General features: G+C 45.2%; 1 protein-coding gene across 4 annotated transcripts in view; it reads right to left on the bottom strand.

Annotated features, from left to right (window-relative positions):
* The window catches only part of LOC148506098 (uncharacterized), a 30,543-nt gene extending 7,606 nt beyond the window's left edge, over positions 1 to 22,937 (bottom strand). For 2 of the 4 annotated variants that reach the window (XM_088447278.1, XM_088447275.1), the window contains exons 1-6: positions 22,845 to 22,937; positions 15,026 to 15,183; positions 13,002 to 13,193; positions 12,826 to 12,922; positions 4,090 to 4,187; positions 361 to 472 (exon numbers count right to left, since the gene is read on the bottom strand). In XM_088447278.1, the coding sequence (XP_088303404.1) occupies positions 361 to 472; positions 4,090 to 4,187; positions 12,826 to 12,922; positions 13,002 to 13,193; positions 15,026 to 15,094 (568 nt within the window). In that variant the 5' untranslated portion in view covers positions 15,095 to 15,183; positions 22,845 to 22,937. Of the gene's footprint in view, positions 1 to 360; positions 473 to 4,089; positions 4,188 to 12,825; positions 12,923 to 13,001; positions 13,194 to 15,025; positions 15,184 to 16,149; positions 16,186 to 22,277; positions 22,298 to 22,844 lie in introns of those variants that run through there. The other 2 variants (XM_088447277.1, XM_088447276.1) reach the window with 2 other exon arrangements.
* Positions 22,938 to 24,139: the final 1,202 nt, after the last annotated feature.

Raw genomic sequence — 24,139 nt, forward strand, 5'->3', positions numbered from 1 at the left:
TTATAGATAATGGCAGAGAGGGTAGTGTACAGTACAGAGTTATTATATATAACAGCAGAGAAGGTAGTGTGCAGTACAGAGTTATTATATATAACAGCAGAGAAGGTAGTGTGCAGTACAGAGATATTATACATAAGGTAGTGTACAGGAGGATCATGGGTCATTTTATGGAGTCTTGTCAGACTGACAGAAAGGGAACAGGGTTCCAATAGGAGCTGATGACTCCTGCCCCCTTCCCCTGTACAGATACTATCCCCTCAGTAGTTTGCACTGACAGAGGAGGGTGTATAATAATAGATTGATTTAGGGACTGAACACACAGAATATAAGACTCTCTTCTGTAGTAAGTGTATCACTCACCTGCGCTGATATCTTTAGGGATCTCCTCCTCCTTACACTGCCGATCACCCCTCACATATGTCTCTTCCTCTCCCTCTAGATATTCTACTTTAATAACAGTCAGGACGTCGGTCTAATTATCCCAGAAACAATAAATATAACATAAGACTAATAATTCCATAACAAGCGGAGAGTAATAACATCAGCGTAGGTCCCTATTGTGTATACACAGAGATAGATACACAGATATAATAACAGTCAGGACGTCGGTCTAATTATCCCAGAAACAATAAATATAACATAAGACTAATAATTCCATAACAAGCGGAGAGTAATAACATCAGCATAGGTCCCTATTGTGTATACACAGAGATAGATACACAGATATAATAATAGTCAGGACGTCAGTCTTATTATCCCAGAAACAATAAATATAACATAAGACTAATAATCCCATAACAAGAGGAGAGTAATAACATCAGCGTAGGTCCCTATTGTGTATACACACAGAGATAGATACACAGATATAATAACAGTCAGGACGTCAGTCTAATAATCCCAGAAACAATAAATATAACATAAGACTAATAATACTATAACAAGAGGAGAGTAATAACATCAGCATAGGTCCCTATTGTGTATACACACAGAGATAGATACACAGATATAATAACAGTCAGGACGTCAGTCTTATTATCCCAGAAACAATAAATATAACATAAGACTAATAATCCCATAACAAGAGGAGAGTAATAACATCAGTATAGGTCCCTATTGTGTATACACACAGAGATAGATACACAGATATAATAACAGTCAGGACGTCAGTCTAATTATCCCAGAAACAATAAATATAATATAAGACTAATAATCCCATAACAAGCAGAGAGTAATAACATCAGCGTAGGTCCCTATTGTGTATACACACAGAGATAGATACACAGATATAATAACAGTCAGTACGTCAGTCTTATTATCCCAGACACGATAAATATAATATAAGACTAATAATCCCATAACAAGAGGAGAGTAATAACATCAGCATAGGTCCCTATTGTGTATACACACAGAGATAGATACACAGATATAATCATAGTCAGGACGTCAGTCTAATTATCCCAGAAACAATAAATATAACATAAGACTAATAATCCCATAACAAGAGGAGAGTAATAACATCAGCGTAGGTCCCTATTGTGTATACACACAGAGATAGATACACAGATATAATAATAGTCAGGACGTCAGTCTAATTATCCCAGAAACAATAAATATAACATAAGACTAATAATCCCATAACAAGAGGAGAGTAATAACATCAGCGTAGGTCCCTATTGTGTATACACACAGAGATAGCTACACAGATATAATAACAGTCAGGACGTCAGTCTTATTATCCCAGAAACAATAAATATAACATAAGACTAATAATCCCATAACAAGCAGAGAGTAATAACATCAGCATAGGTCCCTATTGTGTATACACACAGAGATAGATACACAGATATAATAATAGTCAGGACGTCAGTCTAATTATCCCAGAAACAATAAATATAACATAAGACTAATAATCCCATAACAAGAGGAGAGTAATAACATCAGCGTAGGTCCCTATTGTGTATACACACAGAGATAGCTACACAGATATAATAACAGTCAGGACGTCAGTCTTATTATCCCAGACACAATAAATATAACATAAGACTAATAATCCCATAACAAGCAGAGAGTAATAACATCAGCATAGGTCCCTATTGTGTATACACACAGAGATAGATACACAGATATAATAACAGTCAGGACGTCAGTCTTATTATCCCAGAAACAATAAATATAACATAAGACTAATAATCCCATAACAAGCAGAGAGTAATAACATCAGCATAGGTCCCTATTGTGTATACACACAGAGATATATACACAGATATAATAACAGTCAGGACGTCAGTCTTATTATCCCAGAAACAATAAATATAACATAAGACTAATAATCCCATAACAAGAGGAGAGTAATAACATCAGTATAGGTCCCTATTGTGTATACACACAGAGATATATACACAGATATAATAACAGTCAGGACGTCAGTCTTATTATCCCAGAAACAATAAATATAACATAAGACTAATAATCCCATAACAAGAGTAGAGTAATAACATCAGCGTAGGTCCCTATTGTGTATACACACAGAGATAGATACACAGATATAATAGCAGTCAGGACGTCAGTCTAATTATCCCAGAAACAATAAATATAACATAAGACTAATAATCCCATAACAAGCGGAGAGTAATAACATCAGCGTAGGTCCCTATTGTGTATACACACAGAGATATATACACAGATATAATAACAGTCAGGACGTCAGTCTTATTATCCCAGACACAATAAATATAACATAAGACTAATAATCCCATAACAAGCGGAGAGTAATAACATCAGCGTAGGTCCCTATTGTGTATACACACAGAGATAGATACACAGATATAATAACAGTCAGGACGTCAGTCTTATTATCCCAGACACAATAAATATAATATAAGACTAATAATCCCATAACAAGAGGAGAGTAATAACATCAGCGTAGGTCCCTATTGTGTATACACACAGAGATAGATACACAGATATAATAACAGTCAGGACGTCAGTCTAATTATCCCAGACACAATAAATATAATATAAGACTAATAATCCCATAACAAGAGGAGAGTAATAACATCAGCGTAGGTCCCTATTGTGTATACACACAGAGATAGATACACAGATATAATAACAGTCAGGACGTCAGTCTTATTATCCCAGACACAATAAATATAATATAAGACTAATAATCCCATAACAAGAGGAGAGTAATAACATCAGCATAGGTCCCTATTGTGTATACACACAGAGATAGATACACAGATATAATAACAGTCAGGACGTCAGTCTTATTATCCCAGACACAATAAATATAACATAAGACTAATAATCCCATAACAAGCGGAGAGTAATAACATCAGCGTAGGTCCCTATTGTGTATACACACAGAGATATATACACAGATATAATTATAACAGTTAGGACGTCAGTCTTATTATCCCAGACACAATAAATATAACATAAGACTAATAATCCCATAACAAGAGGAGAGTAATAACATCAGCGTAGGTCCCTATTGTGTATACACACAGAGATAGATACACAGATATAATAACAGTCACAAGTTATTGGTGGCAGCTTCTCCTGATCACAATACAAACCAGCACCGGGTGACACCAAGTACATGTAATATAAAGCAGCCATATTGCCTGTCACTAACACCACTATATCTCAGCGCGGTCTCTGCCACTTATGCACTAGGGGCTTATTACCTCCAGCGATTACTATACAGAACATGTAAGAAATCAGGGAGGTGACTTTGTGGTGTCGTGTGTCTTCAAAATGGCGGCTTTCTGGCCAAGGGTTTAGCCTATGACGTACAGTAATTTGCAATTCACGAGGAACCGGCCATCTTGCCACAATCGGAAACTGTTACCTAGCACCCACAGTCTCCTATTTCACCATAAGTGTATAACGTCCATCCTATTTACTTGTTACATGTTACTCTATGAGGGATCTCATCTCTTTCTTAATTAAAGTATCATATTAATTATATCTGAATTACTAAAAATGAAGAATACATGTGTATAAGATCCAGGCAGCTTCTCCTACAGATCGTCTAATGATAAGTCACTTTGGTCTTTGGCGAGACCCTAAAATCCCCCCTACCTGATCCTCCTGTGGGGTCCTGTGATTTCCCTCTGTGACATCCTGTGACTGACGATGGCAGAGATCTCTGTCTGGGGGGTTTCTGCTGCTGGGTCCATCTGTAGGAGACACACGGTGACTGAGTACATTGTACATACAGACGTGTCCTCACTGACCCATCCTCCCATTGCCCTGTTTGGCGCACCAGAGAAAATGCGACTAAGACGCATCATGTGTCCCGACGTTCAGTATTTATTCATAGAATTTTCGTCTGCTTCGCGCTGCGCAAGTGATAAAAGCGCAAAGGATGCCGCCCTGTGTCACGTCACTGGGGTCGTGTGGTTTTGGATCGGGACCCATAGGGTCAGCTACACTTGTAGGAGAGTGTACGAAGCCTGGGGGACTGGTAACGCCTCTCATCATGCAGCTCACCGTAACAAGTATAAATATGATGTGCAGAATACTGAGGAGAGAGTGACCTGCAGGGGTTAATGGTGGTGGTGAGGCGTGTGTGACCAGCAGGGGTTAATGGTAGTGGTGAGGAGAGAGTGACCAGCAGGGGCTAATGGTGGTGGTGAGGAGAGACTGACCAGCAGGGGTTAATGCTGGTGGTGAGGAGAGACTGACCAGCAGGGGTTAATGGTGGTGGTGAGGAGAGAGTGACTAGCGGGGGTTAATGGTGGTGGTGAGGAGAGACTGACCAGCAGGGGTTAATGGTGGTGGTGAGGAGAGAGTGACTAGCGGGGGTTAATGGTGGTGGTGAGGAGAGACTGACCAGCAGGGGTTAATGGTGGTGGTGAGGAGAGACTGACCAGCAGGGGTTAATGGTTGTGGTGAGGAGAGAGTGACCAGCAGGGGTTAATGGTGGTGGTGAGGAGAGAGTGACCAGCAGGGGTTAATGGTGGTGGTGAGGAGAGTGTGACCAGCAGGGGTTAATGGTGGTGGTGAGGAGAGTGTGACCAGCAGGGGTTAATGGTGGTGGTGAGGAGAGAGTGACCAGCAGGGGTTAATGGTGGTGGTGAGGAGAGAGTGACCAGCAGGGGTTAATGGTGGTGGTGAGGAGAGAGTGACCAGCAGGGGTTAATGGTGGTGGTGAGGAGAGAGTGACCAGCAGGGGTTAATGGTGGTGGTGAGGAGAGAGTGACCAGCAGGGGTTAATGGTGGTGGTGAGGAGAGAGTGACCAGCAGGGGTTAATGGTGGTGGTGAGGAGAGAGTGACCAGCAGGAGTTAATGGTGGTGGTGAGGAGAGAGTGACCAGCAGGAGTTAATGGTGGTGGTGAGGAGAGAGTGACCAGCAGGAGTTAATGGTGGTGGTGAGGAGAGAGTGACCAGCAGGGGCTAATGATGGTGGTGAGGAGAGTGTGACCAGCAGGGGTTAATGGTGGTGGTGAGGAGAGAGTGACCAGCAGGAGTTAATGGTGGTGGTGAGGAGAGAGTGACCAGCAGGAGTTAATGGTGGTGGTGAGGAGAGAGTGACCAGCAGGAGTTAATGGTGGTGGTGAGGAGAGAGTGACCAGCAGGAGTTAATGGTGGTGGTGAGGAGAGAGTGACCAGCAGGAGTTAATGGTGGTGGTGAGGAGAGAGTGACCAGCAGGGGTTAATGGTAGTGGTGAGGAGAGTGTGACCAGCAGGGGTTAATGGTGGTGGTGAGGAGAGAGTGACCAGCAGGAGTTAATGGTGGTGGTGAGGAGAGAGTGACCAGCAGGAGTTAATGGTGGTGGTGAGGAGAGAGTGACCAGCAGGGGTTAATGGTGGTGGTGAGGAGAGACTGACTAGCAGGGGTTAATGGTGGTGGTGAGGAGAGAGTGACCAGCAGGGGTTAATGGTGGTGGTGAGGAGAGAGTGACCAGCAGGGGCTAATGATGGTGGTGAGGAGAGAGTGACCAGCAGGGGTTAATGGTGGTGGTGAGGAGAGTGACCAGCAAGGGTTAATGGTGGTGGTGAGGAGAGAGTGACCAGCAGGAGTTAATGGTGGTGGTGAGGAGAGAGTGACCAGCAGGAGTTAATGGTGGTGGTGAGGAGAGAGTGACCAGCAGGGGTTAATGGTGGTGGTGAGGAGAGAGTGACCAGCAGGGGTTAATGGTGGTGCTGAGGAGAGTGACTAGCAGGGGTTAATGGTGGTGGTGAGGAGAGAGTGACCAGCAGGGGTTAATGGTGGTGGTGAGGAGAGAGTGACCAGCAGGGGTTAATGGTGGTGGTGAGGAGAGACTGACCAGCAGGAGTTAATGGTGGTGGTGAGGAGAGAGTGACCAGCAGGAGTTAATGGTGGTGCTGAGGAGAGTGACTAGCAGGGGTTAATGGTGGTGGTGAGGAGAGAGTGACCAGCAGGGGTTAATGGTGGTGCTGAGGAGAGTGACTAGCAGGGGTTAATGATGGTGGTGAGGAGAGTGACCAGCAAGGGTTAATGGAGGTGGTGAGGAGTGACCAGCAGGGGTTAATTGTGGTGGTGAGGAGTGACCAGCAGGAGTTAATGGTGGTGGTGAGGAGAGAGTGACCAGCAGGGGTTAATGGTGTTGGTGAGGAGAGAGTGACCAGCAGGGGTTAATGGTGGTGGTGAGGCGTGTGTGACCAGCAGGGGTTAATGGTAGTGGTGAGGAGCGTGTTGCCAGCAGGGGTTAATGGTAGTGGTGAGGAGAGAGTGACCAGCAGGGGTTAATGGTAGTGGTGAGGAGAGAGTGACCAGCAGGGGTTAATGGTGGTGGTGAGGAGAGAGTGACCAGCAGGGGTTAATGGTGGTGGTGAGGAGAGAGTGACCAGCAGGGGTTAATGGTGGTGGTGAGGCGTGTGTGACCAGCAGGGGTTAATGGTAGTGGTGAGGAGAGACTGACCAGCAGGGGTTAATGGTGGTGGTGAGGAGTGTGTGACCAGCAGGGGTTAATGGTAGTGGTGAGGAGTGTGTGAGCAGCAGGGGTTAATGGTAGTGGTGAGGAGTGTGTGACCAGCAGGGGTTAATGGTAGTGGTGAGGAGTGTGTGAGCAGCAGGGGTTAATGGTAGTGGTGTGTGTGACTCCCTCTCGCCCCATGTTGACTATCTGTATAAACTTCTGGTTATATTGTATGATCAAGCCGAGGGCCCCATATATATATATAAAGCAGAGTATGCTGGCACTCAATATAATAATAAATCCATCATGCCTGGGTGCCTCCAGGATAAGTCAATACACATAAAGAACACTGCAGTGGCACTCACAGGACTAATACCTGTTTTTGCCCAAAAATTCTGGGTCTGACCCGGAGTTGGAACAGGGTTCCTATCCGGATAAGACCCGGAATTTGGTCGGCGCCGACTCGGGACATTAGCATTAGCATAAACTGTGGAGATGTGGTTGGCTACAGTAGGTGGTTAGCCTTACTGTATATATTTATATTGTATAGCTGGTACTTTCTATATCTCTATTGAATATTACAATGGTGTGGAGTTTGTATTTACTTACCACACCCAGTTGTTTATGTAGATCGCGTGTTGTATATTATCAGATCTGGATTTAACACACTTGTCAGCCATATCTTTTATATAAATATATATATATATATATATATATATATATATATATGTTTTTAATTTATAATGGGATGTTTAACTGTTCAAGTATATTATGCTATTTAGAATGTTTTTATCATATGGGTTTAGGCCCAATCAGTGTGTCTTGCTTTGACGTTACATGTATCTCACCTCTACTGCCATCTTGTGGCTTTGGGACTAAATGCACTTGGTGAACTTTCTATTTGTTATCTAGCCACCGCAGGGATTCCTGGGTAGCGCCGGGCTTGTTGTGACGTCACCAGGACCCGGCGGGCAGCAAACGGGGCATGGATCGTGGATCTTGTCTTCTGTATATAAGATAGAGCAAAAGAATCTACCACACTAGTCCTACTCGACAACCCCCTCACATTGTAATAAGGGAATAAATTACCTGTTGAAAGAGGGGTGTGCTACCAACTACCAATAACCATAACAAAAGAACACAGAAAGCGGTAGAATGCTGATTTTTTTTATGGTAGCTTTGTACAGCCAATGATGTTAATGAATGCTGAATAAAATTGTTGGAGTAACACATAATAAATCTTCAATACAATTCTCAGCAGTTTAGCTATACATGGGTTTTGTTCCGCTTAGTCACTATTTATCAAATATTTCATAACCTGAGAAGTAGTGGGTCTCATCATTTAAATCCTGTCCAATTTGGTCATACTGGCTAATTTATAGCTTGTGGACTTTGAAAACAGTTAATTTCTAACATATTGGGCACATAAGATCTTATATTTCTCTGATCAAACCAATATTGAGGGGTAATGTGGTAACGTAAATACCCCCAACTTTGATATATGACAGACTAGAGATAATTACCCACTGATCAATAGATTCAAATTGATATTCTAAGTGAATAGTCAACAGACTACGACTATACCCCTGACACACTGGTTTTTAACATCATTTTTATTTTCATTTCTTCACTATATTATTATTTTTTCAATACTTCGTCAACCTATTCCTGGAGGGGAATTGTTTTCTCTTAAACAATAATTATTAAAAGTTATGCACCATTAAACTACCGCTTTCTGTGTTCTTGTCTTCTGTATATAAGGTAAGCACGATGCACTGTATCTTTGTCCTGACAAAATTCAGCAATAAAATTAAACGTTGAATACACGGAGATACTGGTTTGTGTTAGGTGACAATACAACGCAAGTATTATTAGTTACAAGTCCTGTGAGTGCCACTGCATTGTTGTTTACACACATTATATTTATATATATATATATGTATATATATATATAAATACATATCTTAGAAGTAAATCGCACACACCTTATTTAGACAAAGGAGGGTGCACGGTCACAAAACAATACAAAATGCACCTTGAAGTGCCCCAAAAGATTACACCAGGAGACCAGCACACCACCATCACATGCATAAACTCCAAAAGGTGCACTACAGCATCCAAAAAACCTTCAAAGGGCCCACATTAGTCATCTCATTACACAATAATAGGCTATACCTATCAGCATGTAAATTATTCATCGTAAATCCTGGCATATTTTATATATATATCAGTGGTCAGAATCCCAGTAGCGCAATCCCAATGGTGGAAATCCCAATGCATGCAGGTAACCTACAGAACCTTTGTTGCAGCCTAACCCTAACTGCTCCTTTCTCCAACCCCGCAGACTAATTCTAACTCACCTGCAGCCAAAACCTAACCCTCCCCTGCCGCAACCTAACCCGAACTGCCCCCTGCAGCCTAACCCAAACTGCGCCCCCGCAGCCTAACCCTAACTGCCCCCCCGCAGCCTAACCGCTCCCCCCATGCAGCCTAACCCTAACCACCCCCCCTGCAGCCTAACCCTCCCCTGCCGCAGCCTAACCCGAACTGCCCCCCCCCCGCAGCCTAACCCGAACTGCGCCCCCGCAGCCTATGCCCCCCCGCAGCCTCCCCTGCCGCAGCCTAACCGCTCCCCCCATGCAGCCTAACCCTAACCACCCCCCCTGCAGCCGTCTAACCCTCCCCTGCCACAGCCTAACCCTAACTGCCCCCCCCCCGCAAGCCTAACTCTAACCACTCCCCCCTTGCAGCCTAACCCTCACTGCATCCCCCCCCTCGCAGCCTAACTCTAACCACTCCCTCCTCATGCAGCCTAACCCTAACCGCTCCTCCCTGCAGCCTAACCCTCCCCTGCCGCAGCCTAACCCTCACTGCATCCCCCCCCTCGCAGTCTAACCCTAACCGCTCCCTCCCCATACAGCCTAACCCTAACCCTCCCCTGCCGCAGCCTAACCCTAACTGCTCCCCCCTTGCAGCCTAACCCTAAATGCTCCACCCCTGCAGCCTAACCCTTCCCTGCCGCAGCCTAACCCTAACTGCTCCCCTCCACCGCAGCCTAACCCTAACCGCTCCCTCCCCCACCTCCGCAGACTAACCCTAACCCTCCCCTTCCACAGCCAAAACCTAACCCTCCCCTCCCGCAGCCTAACCCTAACCCCCCCTTCCTGCAGCCTAAACAGCAGCCTAACCCTCCCTTCCTGCAGCCTAACCCTCCCCTCCCACAGCCTAACCCTCACCCTCCCCTGCCGCAGCCTAACCCTAACCCTCCCCTGCCGCAGCCTAACCCTCCCCTGCCGCAGCCTTTCCCTAGCCCTCCCCTGCCGCAGCCTAACCCTCCCCTGCCGCAGCCTTTCCCTAGCCCTCCCCTGCCGCAGCCTTTCCCTAGCCCTCCCCTGCCGCAGCCTTTCCCTAGCCCTCCCCTGCCGCAGCCTAACCCTAACCATTCCCTCCCGCAGCCTAACCCTAACCCTCCTCTCCCGCAGCCTAACCCTAACCCTCCCGCAGCCTAACCCTAACCCTCCCCCCCGCAGCCTAATCCTAACCATCCCCTGCCGCAGCCTAACACTAACCCTCCCCTCCCGCAGTAAAACCCTAACCCTCCCCTGCCGCAGCCTAACCCTCCTCCCCCGCAGCCTAACCCTCCTCCCCCGCAGCCTAACCCTAACCCTCCCCTGCAGCAGCCTAACCCTCCCCTGCAGCAGCCTAACCCTAACCCTCCCCTGCAGCAGCCTAACCCTTCCCCCCCGCAGCCTAACCCTAACCCTCCTCTCCCGCAGCCTAACCCTAACCCTCCCCCCCAGTAGCCTAACCCTAACCCTCCCCTGCCGCAGCCTAACCCTCCCAATGTTAAATGTTCCCACTGGTAACGTCGAGACAGATATCAGGAACCTGAAGTAGCAGAAATACCAAAATTGGAAGAACTGAGTAAAGGCGCCCTTGGAACTGATAGGATGGCTGAATCATGTGACCGGAATTTCTGGAGACTGGTTTGTCAGGGTGGGTCATGTGATACAGTCCCAGATGTCAGCGCCAATGAAGCAGAACAGCAAAACGGCAAGTTACAGATCAGTGCCACAGGTCTCAGAGATGCCACTGGAGCCCAGCGGGGACACATATGGCATTTGAGGTGACACCGCAGGATGTGATAACGGGTGCCGGGCCCCAATGTGTGACACCCTGTACGCCACTAATGGATTTATGAGCAATAGCAATGTCACAAGAAGATGCTAATCTAAGTAAAAAGGCAAGAGACTGGGGCATTAAAGTGAGAGAGTCAGCAACTGGCTATACGTAGCGCACAATCTAATTCCACTCCAGTGGTGTCAAACTCGGGCACTTCAGCTGTTGTGGGACTACATATCCCAGCATGCCCTGCCACAGTTTTAGCATGCCCTAATAGCAAAACGGTGGCACTGCATGCCGGGATGTGTAGCTCTATTTGTGCTGGAGGGCCCGAGTTTAACACCACTGTACTAGACCATATATTGGACGTTGTGAACGATAACGATATCGTTTATCGTCTGCCATATCGTCCAGTGGATATGCCGTCAACGACCAGCTGGTCATTGACGACATCTTTCATCGCCCGTACTTGCAGGGCAACCTGACAATACCGTAAGGTTCTGCAAGTACAGGGATGAGGGAGGGTGACGTCACTGAACGATATCGGTAATGACACTGAGAACATCCACTGCCGGGGAAACGCTAGATGACATCGCTAATGGAGCATATCGTCTAGTGGATACGCGGCACAAGTCTCTTGCCTTTTGAAAAAACCTCTGTTACAGAGGAGAAACGCGTCAAGGTTCTTATACTTTTACTGAACTGCTCCGGTTCTTTTGAACCACCAGTCTATCACCAGCTAATTCTCTGCTGCCGCTGTTGGGGGTCTCTATCCGGGACACGGAACACACTGGAGTGTGGGATCAAGGTGCACAGATTCCATTGCCGTCTGGGCCCTCCTGTTACAGGAACCTTTAACCAGCTGCGGCACGGCGCTTGGGCTGCTCGCCCTCTGCAATCATCTGCACTACACTGCTGTGGATTCACGCAGGACAAGCAGCCGCGGAATTCACTCCGGCTACTACCTAACAGGAAGCCTGCTTACAGCGGTCTGCATTTCTGCCCAGGATAGACGACTCTATATACCTACCGCCTGGATTTTTGCTCCATGCCCATGACTGCCTTAAATTGAGTGGTGAGTGATTTTAACATCACTGAGGATCCACGGCCATTCCCCAAATTGGGAGAGAGACGCTGGTGATTTTCTATTTTGAGCAACTAAGTATTCAATTTTACATGTACTCCTCTATGGGTTCCCTTATATGCTGAACTATCTATTCCTGATTAATCACAGTCAGTTCATTTATTCTTTCCCATAGGGAGCTACACTAGATTTTCCTCTGGTGGTGTAGTAATACTGGTGGTGTAGTAATACTGGTGGTGTAGTCATACTGGTGGTGTAGTCATACTGGTGGTGTAGTCATACTGGTGGTGTAGTCATATTGGTGGTGTAGTCATACTGGTGGTGTAGTCATGAACAGTGCTGTATTTTATTTGTCATATAACTTTTTATTGTCGATTTTAGGAACTGCAGTTCTCATATTAGATTTATTGTGGCCATTGTGAATATGAATAAAATAACTTCTAGCTAAAGCTCTTTTGTCTGACACCCATGTTTCAGTGATCTTAGGGGCAGACACATAGTTATTTTTTATCCTTGGTTTTTGGGGTTAGTGAGGCAGGAATCCCCCTGTGTCAGCTGTCAGTGATTCACTGACGATCTCTGGTTCCACCATTTCTCCTTTTTTTTCTATAAGTCTCATCATCTAGCGCAAAATGCATGGTGAATAAGGACACATATCTATGTGATTATCTAGGTCATCCCCAAATCCGCTCCCCCATTTGCAGTAAATGAAAGTCCCCACTTACCCAGTGATGAGAGGGGCCAGTGATTCTCCATCCTCACATCCTCATACAGATCTTGGTGACCTGAATTCTCCGGCTCCTCCTGAGACTTTATGGGAACCTGACACACACAATGACACAGTCATCACCCAGACACATCCCCTGGTGTTACTGTATAACCTCCCATTCCCAGCAGTCACCTCTCCCGTCACCAGCCGGATGATCTTGTTGGTGAGTTCCAGGATCTTCTGGTCACTGTCTCTCTCATGTATCAGGGAGTGAGGTGGAGGCACCGTGATGGAGCTCTGGGTCTTGCTCAGTCCTCCTGACATATGGGGATGGCTCCTGGGTGTCTCACACTCACCAGATCTCTGTATCAGTGCTGTGTAATCCTGTGTATTGGGAAAGACAGCAATACAAGGGGTCACCTCTCCCGACATCTCCATAGGGCCCATCGTTCTGAGTCCTCTATCTAGAGCCAGCGCCCACAGGTCTATTATCTGCTTTCATCAAATTAATGGGAACAGCGAGATGATTTTATAGAGGGGCCTGTAGTAGATAGAGGGCTGACAACAGGTGACCTACAGAAGATAGCATGAGATAAGTGCTTTATACGGGATCGGTATGAATGACCGCCGGACGAAGAGCCCGGCGTTCGAAATCCCGACTCCAGCAGGCCGAACAGCGGAGATCCCGACGGAGGTGAGTAAACTACCTAACCCCCCTCCCCCCCCTTACCCTCCTTTAGGGGTGCCTAACCCTAACCTAGAGAAAGACCAGGAAAGTGGAAACCATTAAACTGAAAAATTTACTAAATATACAGAAAACGCTGTAAATCCCAAAGTGCCATCAGTGTAATAGAGACAAAAAAAACAGAGCACGGTGAGCAATGCAATATATCCCAACTTCTATGCAGATTGCAGAACTGATATTTGTTTAGCGATAAGAATTACATCACTGTGACACTCCCATAAGCCCTCACCTCCCCAGTCATGTCCCTGTATTATTACTAGTGATAAGAATGATGTCACAGTGACACTCCCATAAGACCTCACCTCCCCAGTCATGTCCCTGTATTATTACTAGCGATAAGTATGATGTCACTGTGACACTCCCATAAGCCCTCACCTCCCCAGTCATGTCCCTGTATTATTACTAGTGATAAGAATGACGTCACAGTGACACTCCCATAAGCCCTCACCTCCCCAGTCATGTCCCTGTATTATTACTAGCGATAAGAATGATGTCACTGTGACATCCCCATAAGCCCTCACCTCCCCAGTCATGTCCCTGTATTATTACTAGCGATAAGAATGATGTCACTGTGACACTCCCATAAGCCCTCACCTCCTCAGTCATGTCCCTGTATTATTACTAGCGATAAGAATGATGTCACTGTGACACTCCCATAAGCCCTCACCTCCCCAGTCATGTCCCTGTATTATTACTAGTGATAAGAATGATGTCACTGTGACACTCCCAGAAGCCCTCACCTCCCCAGTCATGTCCCTGTATTATTACTAGTGATAAGAATGATGTCACTGTGACACTCCCATAAGTCCTCACCTCCCCAGTCATGTCCCTGTATTATTACTAGTGATAAGAATGATGTCACTGTGACATTCCCATAAGCCCTCACCTCCCCAGTCATGTCCCTGTATTATTACTAGCGATAAGAATGATGTCACTGTGACATTCCCATAAGACCTCACCTCCTCAGTCATGTCCCTGTATTATTACTAGCGATAAGAATGATGTCACTGTGACATTGCCATAAGCCCTCACCTCCCCAGTCATGTCCCTGTATTATTACTAGTGATAATAATGATGTCACTGTGACACTCCCATAAGCCCTCACCTCCCCAGTCATGTCCCTGTATTATTACTAGCGATAAGAATGATGTCACTGTGACACTCCCATAAGACCTCAACCTCCCCAGTCATGTCCCTGTATTATTACTAGCGATAAGAATGATGTCACTGTGACACTCCCAGAAGCCCTCACCTCCCCAGGCATGTCCCTGTATTATTACTAGTGATAAGAATGATATCACTGTGACACTCCCAGAAGCCCTCACCTCCCCAGTCATGTCCCTGTATTATTACTAGTGATAAGAATGATGTCACTGTGACATTCCCATAAGTCCTCACCTCCCCAGTCATGTCCCTGTATTATTACTAGTGATAAGTATGATGTCACTGTGACATTCCCATAAGTCCTCACCTCCCCAGTCAGCACGTAGATGATCTCCAGGGTGAGATGTAATATTCTGTCACTCTTGTCTTTGTCCATCCTCCATGAATCAGTGATTTATACAGAACCGGTTTCACTTTCACTTGAAGTCTAATAAACGATTCTGTGGCTTCTCATAGCTTTATTCTCTAGGAATAAATAAAAACTGAATAATCATCAACACAGAATAAATTCCTCTTTATATATCACTATACAGATGCATCTTCCATATAATAATAATATCACATAAACTGTGTGTATGACGGGAGCTTATTCTTCATTATACGAGGGCTGATGGAAAAGTAATGAGCGTGCCCAATAGGTAGACGTGGCACCGCTATGCTGGTTATTATGAAGCTCATACATTGATGTGTCAGAACCTGCTGTTGGTCTGCTGTAGTCTTCTTTATCTTGTCAAAGCGAGTGGAAGATCTTCGTACGTTTCGTCATGGCCGATGAGGAAGACGTGTCTGTGAGATTACGTCAGAGATGTGCAATTGAATTTTGTGTTAAACTTGGAAAAAGCGGAAATGTTTCCATACACTGGACTGTTGTTTGGATTCCAGATCATAATAACGAATCCACGATTTGTCACACGTTACAATCGATGTCAGGAAATTGAGTATCCTCTCCGACATTCAAACAGTGTTCTTGCACGTTGCATCTGCTCTTCTGTGAGTGGTCTCCCAGAATGCGTGTCGTCAGTCACTCGCGTATTACCCTCTTTGAAGTGCTTCCACCACCGAAATACTGCAGCACGGCTAATTGTTTCTCCAACGTATGCTTGCCGTAACATTTCATGAGTTTCATTTCCGCTATTTACAAGTTTAACACAAAATTCAATCATACATCTCAGATGTAATCTCACAGAAGCGCCTTCCTCATCCGCCATGACGAAACGTATGAAGATCTTCCACTCGCTGTGACCAAACCAAGAACACTAAGACAGTTCAGACACATCGATGTATGAGCTTCACAATAACCAGCATAGTGTTGCTACGTCTACCTATGGGACAGAAGAGGCAGTTTCTTTTCAATTAGCCCTAGTACATTACAATGTAGACCCTTCCCTATTCATTATATTAATAGAAAAGGAGAGTTATGGTAAAACTTACCCTTCTCAACTCTCTTTCTTCATAGGGCTCCAGAGGGAGACAATGGGGATGTCCCAAAGCAGTTGTTCAAAAGCAGGGACGCTCCTGAGCTGAGAGAAGAACCCGGCGCCCAAAGGAAGTACCCTGAGAGGCAAATGCATCAAAGGCATAGAACCTAACAAAGGTGTGGACAGAAGACCAGGTGGCCGGCTTGCATAGTTGTTCGGCAGACACGCCACGGCGGGAGGGCCACGAGGGACCCACAGAGCGAGTAGAATGAGCAGATGCTGTAACCGGCACAGGAAGGCCAGTCTGCATGTAAGCCTGTGAGATGGTCATGCAAAGCCATCTGACCAGAGTCTGTGTGTTAGCTGACCGAGTCCGATTTCCTGATGGAGCTAGTACGGTCCACGTAGAGCACGGACTACATCCAAAGAGGCCTCACCTGCCAAGAGATCTGGTGAGTGAAAGGCTGGAACCACAATTTCCTTATTGAGGTGGAAACGAGAGACCACCTTAGGAAGGAGCCTGGGCGCATTTGAAGAACAGTCCTGTCCGGATATAAGATCAGAAATGGGGAGCGACAGGAGAGCAACCCTGAATCCGATACCCTACGGGCAGATGCCATAGCCAGAAGAAAAAGAGACTTTGCAGTGAGCCATTTCATGGGTACTGAATTCATGGGTACAAATAGAGGTTTCTGTATGGCGAGTAGATTTAATGACAAATCCCACGGAGCCACAGGAGGGACAAAGGGAAGTTCTACACGGAGAACACCCTGCAAGAAGGTGTGAACATCCGGCAGAAAATAAATTCTGCACTGGAAGCAGAGACGTGCACTTTCAGAGAGGCTAGGCAGAGTCCGAGATCCAATCCAGCTTGAAGAAAGGCATGTATTCTAGAAACCCTAAAAACCTGAGGGTCATAGTTTCTAGTAGCACACCACTGGAAATATATATGCCACACTCGGTGATAAATCCTGGCAAAGGCCGGTTTAACCCTTTAGGCCTTAGGAGGGATATCTCAAGAGCCAAGCCGTTAAAGACAGATGGACCAGGTCCGGTTGTAGACAAGGACCCTGAGACAACAGATCATGAGGAGAGCATGCAGGGGCTGATGGGCCAGGTGCAGTATTACGAGATGCACATAAACCATCTTGAATGAGATCCTCTGAAGCTCAGCCTGCTAAACAGGGCTTACAGGACACCAGAGTGGGAGCAGCAGGCCGATTGTTATTCTTGCCTTTGCTAGACATAGCTGCAAGGATAATGTAGCACACAATCTGGCACAGTGCAGTGAGCAACACAGATATATGTACAATATGGCACAGTGCAGTGCGCAACACATATACAGTATGTGACAGCCCTCACAAATAGATAGATGTGAGGTACAGTGAACCCCCTATACCTCAGTATTCCAGGGTTATAATGAAAGGGAAAGGTATAAGCTGACAGTTAAGAAAAATAAAACAGACAGCAGCGCTAGCACAAGTCACATACAATACAGAGCACACAATATAACTGCACAGACAGCAGCGCTAGCACAAGTCACATACAATACAGAGTATACAATATAACTGCACAGACAGCAGCGCTAGCACAAGTCACATACAATACAGAGCACACAATATAACTGCACAGACAGCAGCGCTAGCACAAGTCACGTACAATACAGAGCACACAATATAACTACACAGACAGCAGCGCTAGCACAAGTCACGTACAATACAGAGCATACAATATAACTGCACAGGCAGCAGCGCTAGCACAAGTCACGTACAATACAGAGCACACAATATAACTGCACAGACAGCAGCGCTAGCACAAGTCACATACAATACAGAGTATACAATATAACTGCACAGACAGCAGCGCTAGCACAAGTCACGTACAATACAGAGCACACAGTATAACTGCACAGACAGCAGCGCTAGCACAAGTCACGTACAATACAGAGCACACAGTATAACTTCACAGACAGCAGCGCTGGCACAAGTCACGTACAATACAGAGCACACAATATAACTACACAGACAGCAGCGCTAGCACAAGTTACGTACAATACAGAGCACACAGTATAACTGCACAGACAGCAGCGCTAGCACAAGTCACGTACAATACAGAGCACACAATATAACTGCACAGACAGCAGCGCTAGCACAAGTCACGTACAATACAGAGCACACAGTATAACTTCACAGACAGCAGCGCTAGCACAAGTCACGTACAATACAGAGCACACAATATAACTGCACAGACAGCAGCGCTAGCACAAGTCACGTACAATACAGAGCACACAATATAACTACACAGACAGCAGCGCTAGCACAAGTCACATACAATACAGAGCACACAATATAACTGCACAGACAGCAGCGCTAGCACAAGTCACATACAATACAGAGCACACAATATAACTGCAGTGGGCACTAAATTCAACTACACAGAGTGCAGTGGCTTGGAGGAAATAGCGCTGTATAACCTGGCTGCTGAAAGAGGGATACAGAGAGACCGGATCCAGCGTTACCGGAGACCTGAGGCTGTTGTGAGTCTCTGATGGGCGGGGCCGCAGGGAAAGGACCTTCTCCCCTATGCTGACATCAACCACCAGGTCCATGGCCTTAGCTATCCCCTGCACCATTATAGGTTATGCCCTGGTGGTCTAGTGGAGTCCCGGATGAACCGGTGTCCCCATCAGAGACTCCGGTCTGTTTCCTGAGACCGGAGGAAAAACTACACATAGACGCGGGTCTTCACAATCGGGGACCCGCCTTACCTGTCTCCTTCAGGCCCGGCTGCAGTTTGGGGTCCGAGGAGCCCTGCTAGCTAGGTCCTGAGGGCTGGTGTTGCGGCGTGGCGGATGGGTGATGGAGCAGCAGTGCAGAGGACTGTCTAGCGCTGCTTGCTCTATAGTAAAAAAATGTAAATAAAAATAAATCATAAAATAAAGCTTCGGCTGCTTATAGCAGTCCCACTGTCTAATGGTGATCCAGCTCCTGAAGGACACCAACGAAACTGAGTTGTCTTTAGGCTGTGGGCGGGGTATAGGGGGAAGGGGAAGGACCGAAGCATCCTGGGATAGAAAAAACTTTGCTGTTGGTGTCCGGTTCCCCAAGTACCACCACCGTCCCATTGTCTCCCCTGTGTAGCCCTATGGACCCTGAAGAAGAAATATTAAATAAACTGTGTGTCCTGGGAGCATATTCCTCATTATATATATCATTATACAGACTCCTCCCCCTATAAAATATTAACACAACATAAACAGTGTGTGTGCTGGGAGCTTATTCCTCATTATATATCACCATACAGACCCCTCCCCTATATAGTAATATCACATACACAGTGTGTGTGCTAGGAGCTTATTCCTCATTATATATCACTATACAGACCCCTCCCCCTATATAATAATATCACATACAACGTGTGTGCGCTGGGAGCTTATTTCTCATTATATATCACTATACAGACCTCTCCCCCTATATAATAATATCACATACACAGTGTGTGTGCTGGGAGCTTATTCCTCATTATATATCACTATACAGACCCCCTATGTAATGATATCACATACACAGTGTGTGTGCTGGGAGCTTATTCCTCATTATATATCACTATACAGACCCCTCCCCCTATATAGTAATATCACATACACAATATGTGTGCTGGGAGCTTATTCCTCATTATATATCACTATACAGACCCCTCCCCCTATATAGTAATATTACATACACAGTGTGTGTGCTAGGAGCTTATTCCTCATTATATATCACTATACAGACCCCTCCCCCTATATAATAATATCACATACAACGTGTGTGTGCTGGGAGCTTATTCCTCATTATATATCACTATACAGACTCCTCCCCCTATATAATAATATCACATACATCGTGTGTGTGCTGGGGTCTTTTTCCTCATTATATATCACTATACAGACCCCTCCCCCTATATAGTAATATCACATACACAGTGTGTGTGCTGGGAGCTTATTCCTCATTATATATCACTATACAGACCTCTCCCCCTATATAATAATATCACATACACAGTGTGTGTGCTGGGAGCTTATTCCTCATTATATATCACTATACAGACCCCTCCCCCTATATAATAATATCACATACACAGTGTGTGTGCTGGGAGCTTATTCCTCATTAAATATCACTATACAGCCCCTCCCCCTATATAATAATATCACATACACAGTGTATATGCTGGGGTCTTATTCCTCATTATATATCACTATACAGACCCCTACCCACTATATAATAATATCACATACAAAGTGTGTGTGCTGGGAGTGTATTCCTCATTATATATCATCACTATACAGACCCCTCCCACTATATATCACATACACAGTGTGTGTGCTGGGAGCGTATGCCTCATTATATATCACTATACAGACCCCTCTCCCTATATAATATCACATACACAGTGTGTGCTGGGAGATTATTCCTCATTATACATCACTATACAGGCCCCTCCCCCTATATAATAATATCACATACACAGTGTGTGTGCTGGGAGTGTATTCCTCATTTTATATCACTATACAGACCCCTCCCCCTATATAATATCACATACACAGTGTGTGTGCTGGGAGCTTATTCCTCATTATATATCACTATACATGCCCCTCCCCCTATATAATAATATCACATACACAGTGTGTGTGTGCTGGGAGTGTATTCCTCATTTTATATCACTATACAGACCCCTCCCCCTATATAATATCACATACACAGTGTGTGTGCTGAGAGCTTATTCCTCATTATATACCACTATACAGGCCCCTCCCCCTATATAATAATATCACATACACAGTGTGTGCTGGGAGCTTATTCCTCATTATATATCACTATACAGACCTCTCCCCCTATATAATAATATCACATACACAGTGTGTGCTGGGAGCTTATTTCTCATTATATATCACTATACAGACCCCTCCCCCTATATAATATCACATACACAGTGTGTGTGCTGGGAGCTTATTCCTCATTATATATCACTATACATGCCCCTCCCCCTATATAATAATATCACATACACAGTGTGTGTGCTGGGAGTGTATTCCTCATTTTATATCACTATACAGACCTCTCCCCCTATATAATAATATCACATACACGGTGTGTGTGCTGGGAGCTTATTCCTCATTATATATCACTATACAGACCCCTCCCAATATATAATATCACATACACAGTGTGTGTGCTGGGAGCGTATTCCTCATTATATATCACTATACAGACCTCTCCTCCTATATAATAATATCACATACACAGTGTGTGTGCTGGGAGCTTATTCCTCATTTTATATTATTATACAGACCTCTTCCCCTATATAATAATATCACATACATAGTGTGTGAGTTGGGAGCTTATTCCTCATTATATATCACTATACAGACCCCTCCTCTATATAATAATATCACATACACAGTGTGTACTGGGAGCTTATTCCTCATTATATATCACTATACAGACCCCTCCCCCTATATAATATCACATACACAGTGTGTGCTGGGAGCTTATTCCTCATTATATATCACTATACAGACCTCTCCCCCTATATAATAATATCACATACACAATGTGTGTGCTGGGAACTTATTCCTGATTATATATCACTATACAGACCGCTCCCCCTATATAATAATATCACATACACAGTGTGTGTGCTGGGAGCTTATTTCTCATTATATATCACTATACAGACCGCTCCCCCTATATAATAATATCACATACACAGTGTGTGTGCTGGGAACTTATTCCTCATTATATATCACTATACAGACCGCTCCCCCTATATAATAATATCACATACACAGTGTGTGCTGGGAGCTTATTCCTCATTATATATCACTATACAGACCCCTCCCCCTATATAATAATATCACATACACAGTGTGTGTGCTGGGAGTGTAATCGTCATTTTATATCACTATACAGACCCCTCCCCCTATATAATAATATCACATACACAGTGTGTGTGCTGGGAGCTTATTCCTCATTATATATCACTATACAGAAACCTCCCCCTATATAATAATATCACATACACAGTGTGTGTGCTGGGAGCTCATTCCTTATTATATATCACTATACAGACCACCTCCCCCTATATAATAATATCACATACACAGTGTGTGCTGGGAGCGTATTCCTCATTATATATCACTATACAGACCTCTCCCCCTATATAATAATATCACATACAGTGTGTGCTGGGAGCTTATTTCTCATTATATATCACTATACAGACCCCTCCCCCTATATAATAATATCACACACACAATGTGTGTGCTGGGAGCTTATTCCTCATTATATATCACTATACAGACCCCTCCCCCTATATAATAATATCACATACACAGTGTGTGTGCTGGGAGCTTATTCCTCATTATATATCACTATACAGACCTCTCCCCCTATATAATAATATCACATACACAATGTGTGTGCTGTGGGCTTACCCCTCATTATATATCACTATACAGACCACCTCCCCCTATATAATATCACATACACAGTGTGTGCTGGGAGCGTATTCCTCATTATATATCACTATACAGACCTCTCCCCCTATATAATAATGATAATAACGCCGGCATTATACACAGGGGACGCTGGGTATCCCCCGTTATAATAACCCCCTCTCACACCTCCCCCCGCTGAGAATAATAACATTATTACACACAGATATTACCTCAGCCCAGGTCACAGCCCCGGATGTACTTATAGAGCCTGGAGGCGTTACATCCGCTCTCCAGATTCCAACGTGGCGCCTGGGATACTGCGTGTGCACGTCCCCTCTGCAGCGTAAGAGCGTCACGTGGTGTAAGCTGAGCTATACATTGGTGACACCATTACAATGCCTGGAAGACCACAGGAAAATGGCCGCTGCCGCATATTGAGGACAGTATAGCTATAGTAATGTCTGTATTGCTACTGTATAGGTTATATTATGTCACTGTTGAGAAGAATTGACTTATACTGTGTACTGTTAGGCACTTACTGGAGGATTAGGTTAGGCACTTACCCCAACGGTTAGGGTTAGGCACCAGGAGGGAGGGTAAAGGTGCCCACACACAGTACGATTTTTTACCCAATATGGACAGTTTCGACGGGTTGTAGAGACCAATCGTATGAAAATACATACCCTCCAACTATACCGTTTTAGCCGGTACCATACGGTTTTCTAATGGTCTGTACCGGGAAACGGGGCTGTACCGTTTTGTACCGGGTTGGTACACTCACCAGATTTGTTAAGCAGCGCTGTTGGGACACAGGACTCCCGCAGCGCTGCTGAGTGACAGCCGACCTCCGTGCTTCTCTGCTCTGACTGCCAGCGCCGGTATACATACAGAACATGCAGTATATTACTGCAAGTTCTAAACTAGCCAGCGCCCGATGCCTCCAGCCCCCATGGACACGCCCCTTTACCCGTGACCATGCCCCTTTATCTGTGGCCACGCCCCCCATGTACCGGGTTCTTACTGGGAAATGTTGGAGGGTATGAAAATAGGTGTTTTTTGTGTGTTCTGCGACCCCAATGGGCGTCCCCGCCGTCCTCTAGTTGGATTGCAGATCAGATGGTTTTGCAGAGAGACCTCAACCGATCGTGTATGATGTGACACACATCGTATGTACTTTTGTTAAACTGCGATCCGATGTAGGATCTGTGATGTCCCTTGATGGATTTTAAATAGTGTACTACAGATCAAATCATATGGTCTTATATGGAATCGTTGCATTTTAAACACCTATCGTACAGAATCTGAAGGGAAGAATTTTCAAGGGAAATCGTATGTGACATCAGATCCGATTACAAATCGCACCGTGTATGGCCACCATTAGTCACTAGAAGGGACGGTTAGGGTTAGGCACCAGGAGGGACGGTTAGCATTAGTCACTAGAAGGGACGGATAGGGTTAGGCACCAGGAGGGAGGGTTAGCAGTCACTAGAAGGGACGTTTAGGGTTAGGCACCAGGAGGGAGGGT

Source organism: Taudactylus pleione, unplaced genomic scaffold, assembly GCF_031769625.1.
Source record: "Taudactylus pleione unplaced genomic scaffold, aTauple2 ptg000427l, whole genome shotgun sequence".
Classification (NCBI taxonomy): domain Eukaryota; kingdom Metazoa; phylum Chordata; class Amphibia; order Anura; family Myobatrachidae; genus Taudactylus; species Taudactylus pleione.